Source organism: Cyanistes caeruleus, chromosome 4, assembly GCF_971803275.1.
Source record: "Cyanistes caeruleus chromosome 4, bCyaCae1.hap1.1, whole genome shotgun sequence".
Lineage (NCBI taxonomy): Eukaryota > Metazoa > Chordata > Aves > Passeriformes > Paridae > Cyanistes > Cyanistes caeruleus.
Window position 1 is genome coordinate 65,621,450 of NC_141704.1, and position 8,610 is coordinate 65,630,059.

At 43.1% G+C, this 8,610-nt stretch overlaps 1 protein-coding gene across 1 annotated transcript; it reads right to left on the bottom strand.

The window, feature by feature from the left end:
- Nucleotides 1-2,706: 2,706 nt before the first annotated feature.
- LOC147653723 (uncharacterized) lies at nt 2,707-5,765 on the bottom strand. Its single transcript, XM_086886245.1, has 4 exons — nt 5,454-5,765; nt 4,854-5,140; nt 4,298-4,634; nt 2,707-3,973 (listed from the first exon to the last, which is right to left on the bottom strand). The coding sequence occupies exons 1-2, from the start codon at nt 5,706-5,708 to the stop codon at nt 4,943-4,945; spliced, it is 453 nt and encodes a 150-aa protein (XP_086742371.1). The 5' UTR covers nt 5,709-5,765; the 3' UTR covers nt 2,707-3,973; nt 4,298-4,634; nt 4,854-4,942.
- Between the last annotated feature and the right edge of the window lie 2,845 nt (nt 5,766-8,610).

Sequence of the window (8,610 nt, forward strand, 5' to 3'; positions counted from 1 at the left end):
AAAAATGGTGATGGGATGAAATTATTTTTATTCTTAAATGAGGACAATTCCATTTTTAAACATACACATGTGCTTCCAATGCTTTCAGTAGTCAAGGATGAAATTTTGAACAGACATGAATTCCTCAGTCTTTGTTTCTTTTTCCCTGAAGGATGGAATTTGGACTTTGCCCACCAGTGCAGTCCTTGCTATGGGCAGATGTTTCTTCTGTTCTTCTTACCAGCAGTAGGAGTGGTTGGACACTGAACCTCAAAGAAGAGGGAGCTAACATCCCTTACCTGGATAAGTCCCACAGGTAAGCACCTTGGAGAAGTTCTTCAACCAAAACCAGTTCCTGTAAGGCTTTCCAGCCCTTGACAGGAAATAAGCTGATTCCTGCAGGCTGCAACATGAAGACTTCCAGACTGAAGTGAGCATCCTGCTATAAGGAAGGATTTGGGAGTAGTGAGTCATCATTTGTATGGGAAATTAATCTGTGATTTTTATTTATTGTTTTTTTTCATTTGAAGTAACATCACATCATCATAGAGAGACATTGTCTGTCATTTCTGGTGTGGATACCTGAATAACTCAGCTAGACAGGTAGCATGATAAGGCAATACAATGCAGATATTGAAAGGAATTTTTTGGATGATTTTTTTGTTAGTTCAAGCTGCAGTCCCTGATTTATTCAGGCTTTGAAGTACCATGCAAGCCTTTCCCACAGAAGAAATTCTGTTTTATGTAAATAATGCACTGTGCAGTAAACTAGAAGAAAGCAGGGAGCATAGAGCATGAAGTTAGTGTTTCATGCAGGTGTTTGAAGGCAATGTGGGATTCCAGAGCTTAGTGTTTGAATTGCAACTTGAATTTCCTTCTTTGCTGTTATTTAGACTGCTCTGAAGTAGTCATGAGAAGCAAAAATGAAAGGCAATGTTGTTTGATGGGGACTGTGGTAGGGCTTTCTTGCCAGATTTGAAATGGCTTGAATTGATTAAAATCTCCAGGTGAGGGGAAGGTTGTATCCATTCCTCTCTCTTATTAAAGCAAATTTTCCAAGAGGGATGTAAAATTGCAGTTGAGGGTTGGGGTGGTTTTTTCTTTTTTCCCTTCTTTCATGTGCAACCTAACAACTCCAATTTCGCAGGCCTATTTAACATTTGATCCCTAAAAGTCAGTCCTTTGCTTTGTATTTTGGGCACTTGTTCATCTTGGGGAATTTGTCATCTTCTCAGGGCATTGAAGGTCAACCAAATGCTGCAGGTTTCATTCTTCCTTTCATATGGTCTATGTCCTGGGGTTTGACTCTTAAGCAGAGCTATTTTTTTATTTTGCAGCCTAGCAGTTGTACGGTGGGGCTGTGTGCAGGTGAATTCACTTGAGAACGATGGGTAAATCAGCTCCTGGGAAGATGTGCACTGCCTGGCCCCGATGCTTCAGCATGCTTGAGGTCAGCTTGGCTGCCTCTGACTGTCTAATAATAATGCAGAATAACAGAATTAAGTATTCATTGTAATTGGTGATCAATAAGATTTGTTTTCAGCTAAGTCTGCGTGCTAGTTTCTAAAGCACTCCAGTCTGTTTCATCAATGACCTTTGTGATTTTAGCTTAAGCTTTCCAGTTTCTGCTGTTGTTATTTTTTGCCCTGTCGCTGTGAGAGGAAGGGATGATGGCTGGAGGTTTGGCAGTCAGCGAGGGCCTGGCCACCACTGCAGTTCTGTACACTCAGCCTTGGAGATGTGATCAGGAATGTGCTGTTAGTTGCCAGTTTTGTATTGCAAAGACTGAGCATGCTGCCATCACTGTGTTTGATGAGTGAGTTTTCATTGGTTTGGTCCAACTCCAAAGCAGCCTTAATTTGAAGGTGGAATTCTTTGTGGATGAGGCTGTGAAGAATATGGTGTTTATACTCCCATCCTACGGGCAGTACGGTAGAACAACTCCTAACTGATTTGGTAATAAAGACCTAGTTTTTCTTCACTAAACCTGCCCTAGCCAAATTCATCAGCTGGTGATAGCTATCTCTGGAGTGGGAGTTCTTTATTGAGTTGATTGACAATTTAATATACTTTGTCAAGCTGTGTTGTTTAGTTTCTGTTGATCCAGAGACACCTGAGGCTCCTTTTGCTTCCTAAGGGATTAAAGTAGCAAGCACTTAGAATGAGATATTGGGAAGATGGGTGCAGGAGACTTTGTAATTTACTATGGAAAAACATAATAATGATGATGAATATTTCAGGTGGAAACGATAGCATTTCACTATATACTATGTGAAATGCTTTTATGTGGTTTTTTTCATTTCTCTTTTATTTTTTAATCCTGGATAAATTAAATGAGGCTTTTGGGGAAAGCATGAGCTGGAATTTCTATTGAGGTTGATAACCTCTGATTCTGCTCTCGTTTGTCTGTCTGCTGGAACTTGTAGCAAACTAGCTATGTCCAAGTTTAATTGTGTAATAATTATTTTTCAAATTGAGCCTTTCTCACTTGGTGCTGATGTATTTGGGGGAGGGAGGGGAATGGAGAGTAAAGAGCTCCTTTCATGAATACAATTGAAATTTCATCTTGCTGATTTGAGCCTTTCCAAGATTCAAGTGAGCATTGGATCAGGTTGGAACTGAGGGGATGACTCATGACTCTGGCATAAAAACTACATTGCATTCCACATATTAGGAGTTTTCTGTTGCCCACAAGAAAGTTCAGGAAAAAAAGACAAAAAGAGAAATGGGTTTCAAATTTCCTGTGCTATTTTCAGTTGACTCCTCTTTCTGGAGATGCCTTAGCAAGTGTAGGACATCTGAAAAACTTGGAACTGCAACTTTCTTGTTGAGGCTCTGATGAACATTGCTTCTGTCATCAAGTTCTTGTGTTCATACTTTGAACTTAGCTGAGTAATGTTGGTATCAGCAGACTCTACTAAAGCCATGCCTTCCTAATTAATAATGCATTCTTAATAAAAAAAAAAAAAATCTATTTCTTCATGTATTTAATTACCTAGTGAGTGTAAGACTGAATGAAGTTAATACCGTGCAGATTTCAAGCAAAACGCTGCTTTTTAATGTGCTTCAGTATAGGCTATGCACAAGTCAATAGACATGATTTTTAAGCTTCAGTTACCTTTCATTACCCTGTGCATATTCAAATTCAGATTGATGAATGCTGAACCAAAAGCAGACATCATAGAGTTAATTGAAGTTCTTTAAATTCAGAGGCAAACTATTTTCATAGCTTTGTTTTGAGGGTGGGTTGCTTTTGATGTCTGGGGTTTTTTTGGCTAAGGCAATGGCAAACATTTATTTATCCTGCTCCCTCCCCATTTTCCACCATCGTTGTTGCCAGTGATGCCTGCAGTGCTCAGTGGTCAATGACCCTCAGCCAGGGTGAGCTGCAGGAGCCTTACAGACGGGCCTGTTCTTTCTCCCAGTGCTAGAACAAGTGCAACAGCACAGTGCCATTTTGCTAAAAGCTAATATTTTTCCCAGCAGCTTCTTCTCCAGGCAGAATGAAATGCTTTCTTCAAGAGCAACCACATCTTTTCTCTGCCTGAAAGGTTGTGTTTGTTTGGGGTTTTTTCTCTTGCCTTAGGTGAGAGATAAAAAAAAAATGAAGAGGAAAGCCCAAGGAAATGCCAAAAGTACCACCTGGTAGTAATTTTGTGTGAGTGTCTCCATTTACACTTCAAACTTGCTCTTGGAGAACTTGGAGCTGCATTTAAAATGTATTTTGGTAGGTGGTCAGCTGCTGACTATCTGCATTTCTTCTTCCATTTCTTTTCTGTGCTTGTTTGGTATTGCTGCTGAATGTCCCCAAAGAGTAAAGTGGTGTGGAAGAGTTGAGGAAGCAGCTTTTGAAATTCTAAAGCTGATGTGTAGGTTTTGTTCCTCTTGGATTTTTAAAAGCAGGTATGTCATCCAAGTTAACTTTCTTCAGCAAGTAACAAGATTGTCGTCCTTCCACTGATGCTCTGTATTTTAACAGAGGTATTTGATGGTGCTGGAAAGGAGCAAGATGCAGAATGAGTTTGAGAGAAGTGATTTAAAGTGGGAGCACAGATGGTTGATTCCTAAAAATCAAAAAACGGATGTTTTGTTTTGTAGGAAAATGAAATCTAATCCTATTTGAGGGTCAACAGGATAAATACAAAGAACTAAATACAGATGTAGATACATATATACATATATGCGTGTATATATATATATATATATATATATATATATATGTATAACCCCGCCCCCCGAAATCTATGAAGCAGGACTGATTGGTGCCATAGCCCAGGCAGCCTGTGGATCTAATTGCCTGCCTGTATTCAGCCCTTGCCTGGATGCCAGGGGAGACGTCTCTGGATTTGTCTCCAGACAGCTTTCCAGGGATGATCCTGCTCCTTTCCTGGTGCCCCAGAGTGCTGCAAGCCCCCCGTCCTGGGGCCATGGTGATGCCTGCCGGGGCCTTTAGGGTCCCCCCTAAAGGGCAGACAGGGCTTGACTGCAAGCTTCCTTGGAAGCTGGAGGCAGGTGAATATTGGCCACCTTCTTCTTTCCCGCTGCCCTCCGTGCTCTTGCAAAGCCTGCTGGGGCACTGGGGCTCTCCATTGCAGGCAGTCTGGAGCTGCCATGCAAAGCCATCTCTCAAGGAGTCCCCAGGTCTCAGGTGCAACCTCAAGAAAATGACACAGCAACGTGTAGAAAACGTGAACTTTATTCACTTGACTACTTCTAAAATCTACAATCCAACGTTACTAGAAGACTATGGGGTAAGAATCTTAAGGCTAAGAAACTTCAATGCTTCAACTGTTTAGAACTGAACACTAAGGGAAAGGTCAACTTCTTGGGGGAAACGTGGTGGGGAATCGAACAACAACAGGGGTGTGGCTAACTTGTAAGGTGGGGAACGTCGCAGTGCCTGGGCTGGGCACTGGTCACCCGTTCCCCGTAAGGTTCTGTAGCTGGAGCGCGACGCTGGAGGTCAGAGCTGTGGGGAGGTGCGGAGTCTCCTGTCACTGCCCTCTTTTGCCGCCATCTTGGTGGTTGGTTGAGGGCTGTCGCGAAGGAGCAGCCGCATCAGGTCGCGGTTGTCCATCAGCAGCTGCATCAGCTCCGTGGGACAGCCCTGTCTTCGATGGCGGCGGGGCCCCGCACGGCCCGAAGGGCTCTGGAGATTCCGCTGCAAGGCAAAGCACAGGGATCCCCATGGAAGAGGCAGAGGGGCAGAGCGGGGCCGGCACCTGTGGGGCTGCCTTTGGCCTGGGAGACAGAGACTCGGGCCCAGTTGGGCTGGGCTGGCCCGGGGAAGAGGCTGCAGCAGGCAGAGCTCTGCCGCCTCTGCTTGGTGCTGTCCATGGAGCTCAGCCCCTGGGCCGCATTCCCCAGCCAGGAGCTCAGGCCCCTTCTGCCGCAGGGCATTGGCCAAAGGGTGCCCAAGAGGCCCTCAAGGTCTGCCCCATCCCGCCTGCCTGACCCCCCACCCCCCTCCTCACCTCTCGCCAGCGTCTCTGAATTCTTTTTCCGAGCGACCATCCCATGGCCATTCCTATGATGAGCAGGTCGATGAGCAGGAATGTCCTGGCCGCCCACCGGATGCGCTCAGGGTCCGACTCGTCCAGATGACAATCCTCCAGAAGCAGAGGAGAGGCATCCGTGCTGCGCTCAGGTTTGCTCACAGGGTCGAGGGGATGAGCCAAGAGCAGCAGCACGTAAAGCTGCAGCAGCGCGGAGGAGCCGTGAGCAGCCATAGTGCTCTGCCAGCAGCACCGAGGCTCTGGGCGTCTCTCTGCGAGCAGCTGTGCCTGGGCACTGGGGCGCAGCAACAGCTGGGGACAGTTGCCAGCCAGCGTGCCTTCCCCAGATGCTGTGATGTCACAGAAGCACAGAACGCCCTGGCTGCAGAGAGCCCTGAGAGAATGTTGAGTCCAAGCTGGGAGCCATGGCGGCAAGCATGGCCAGCAGAGCGGGGCCCGAGCGCTGCGGCCTGGCTTGCCTTGCACCCGTGCCACAATGATGACTCCAGCAGCCCCTGTCAGGCCATTGCAGTATCTGATGGCCCACGCTGGGCACAAGTTCTTCCCAATGGCCAGCGTAAACCTCCCTTGGCCCAGCTTCCAAGCCTTGTTGGCATCTGCTCTCTCTTGTCCTTGCCCACCTGGCTGGCGCTGCCGTGTTGCTCGCTGGCCTGTCTGTGGGAGAAGAGGCTGTGCCAATGAGTGCTGCTCAACTTGGAGGCCATTCAAAGGAGGATTTGATTGTGCCTGCTGTGGGAAGAAGGAATATGCGTGCACATGGCCACTTCCCATAGGTTTTACCCCAGATTTTCATGAGCAGCTGTCCTAGTGAAAGTCAAGTCTGTTTTAGTGAGTATTTGAGGGCTTCCAGAGCACAGTGCCATCTCAGGGGAATTCTGCTGGTTGAGTTCTACTGAGGCTTTGAGATGAGTTGCAAATCCTGAAAATGTTCTCCTTGCCCAGGTAGTAATTTCACAGTTTAGACTCTGGGGATATTGATTGCTCAGTGTTGAGGACCTCATGTAACTTTCAGCCCCAGAAACTTTCAACCTCCAGTGATTGTCCTTGAGACAAAACCATTTGAAATCTTTTTTTCTGTGGACAGGAATTGCTTCGGTGTTACTTCACATCATCCATTAAAAATTTGATGCCTGGAACAAATCCCGAGTGCTGTGTGATTTCCTTGGTCGTGTTCTTTGGAATGGCTTCCCCCTCATTTTGTGAAGCTGGCCCCAGAAAGGTCATAGATGGGTGAGAAGTTCTGAAAGGCCAAGTGGTGCAGATCTTTGCCTCCTGTTTCGAGGTCTGCGGTGAGCTGTGAGTCCAAGAGCTGATCTGACGTGATGGTGAAAACACAGTTGTCGTGGTTTTAAAGCAGTAACTGAAAAAATACTAGAAAACTTACTTTTTTCTTGCTGTGAGATATGGATTAGAGCAAGAGCAAAACAGGCTTAAAACTTAAAAGGAATAAAGAAAGTTTATTCACAAAACTACAAGAATAAGAACACCAGAATAAACTTTCAGAAAACCCTTTTATCCCGCACTACCCAGCATTCCCTTGTTCACATGACAAGATAGAGACAAAAGACTTTGGAACTTTGGTGTTTAAAACAGTCCCAATTCTTGCTAGAGTCTCTTTATCAGTGTTTGTATAGAAACAGAAATCTTCTTCTGCTAATCTATGGAGTTTCTCACAAGAAAAATATTTCTGTTATAGTTTTCTATTTGTTTGATGCCAGCTGCCCGGAAATCTGCCATGAGTTCACTCCTCCCATTTCACATCACTCTGAGGTGTGTATGGGCCATGAGTCCTCTTCATCTGTCTCTGTGAGCTTCGCAGGAAAACAGTTTTCTCATTGCCCTCAAGGCCTCAAATCTTCACTCCACTCTGTTCCAGCGCCTCACTGTATCACAATTACTCTACTTTTTACTCAAAATCCACACTTTGAACACTCCATGCTTCCCAATATACTCTGTCATGAATTAAAGGAGTTTTTTTCAGAACATGGTTGTCCATCTCCATAGCTTTAAGAGAAAAATATTTCAGCTTATAAAGCATCTCCTTATTCTCTCTTCCCTATCTAAAACTTAAGCCTTGTTTTTGTCCTATATTTTTCTAATACTAAAAAAAAAAAAATCTGTGTTTTTCTAAAAGTGAAAAAAAAAAATAAAAAAATAAAGTAAAGAGTAGAAACAGAATAATATTTCTGAGAGGCAGGACATTTTTTAGTTTGTGTTGTCCGATGGAACAACAGTCACTTGAAGAAATTCCATATAGTAGAACATGTCACATTTGTCAATTTTAACCTGAAATTTATTAACAGGAATGTCTGTACTACGAACATGTGTTAAGTATAGGAATATATTGCATGTTTTCCTACTTGTAAGAAGTAAATTTCTGTCTTTACAAGCTAACACCATTAATTTCAGCTCTTAGTTATTCCCATTGCATATTCTTTTAAACAGACTTAATCAGACAAATTTTGTGTTATTTAGCAAGTAATGCTTGGTTATTACTACAAGTTCTTGAAGTCATAACACTTAAAATTGCAGTACATATATATTATTCTTACTATGATGATGTGAGTTGGCTGCTAGTCATTTAACTATATATAAGGTCTTACTATTTCTTAGTGCAATTACTTAAAATAAGTGTCTTGGAAATTGTTTTTATTTTTAGATTTAAAACTGTTCTTACTAAAGTTGATTTGTTAAAGATTGGACAATGTATATTTAATAATTAATGTTCCCCAGTGATATTTATTGTCAGTCAGGATTCACTTTACAGTCAATAAATAACCTAAAAAATCTGAATTTTGTAGCCAGTTTTGTCTAATTCTTAGAGCAATGCTTTGGGAAATTGGAGATATATATATATGAATATAAATATGTATATCTGCTATATACCTTTTTTATGATGGTTTTGTCCTACTACTGCAAATGTTTCTTTTTGTTTGTTTTTTCCTAACATACATAAAATTTTCTTAACCATATTTAAAGCTACCAGCTTGTTATTCTGACAAAACCCTGTGAGAATAAATTATTTTTATTAATACTCTACATGTCAAAACCTTGCAGTCAGTCAAATAACAGAAGGAGTGTTCATTGTCTCTCTCCCCCACTGATGCTGTTCTAG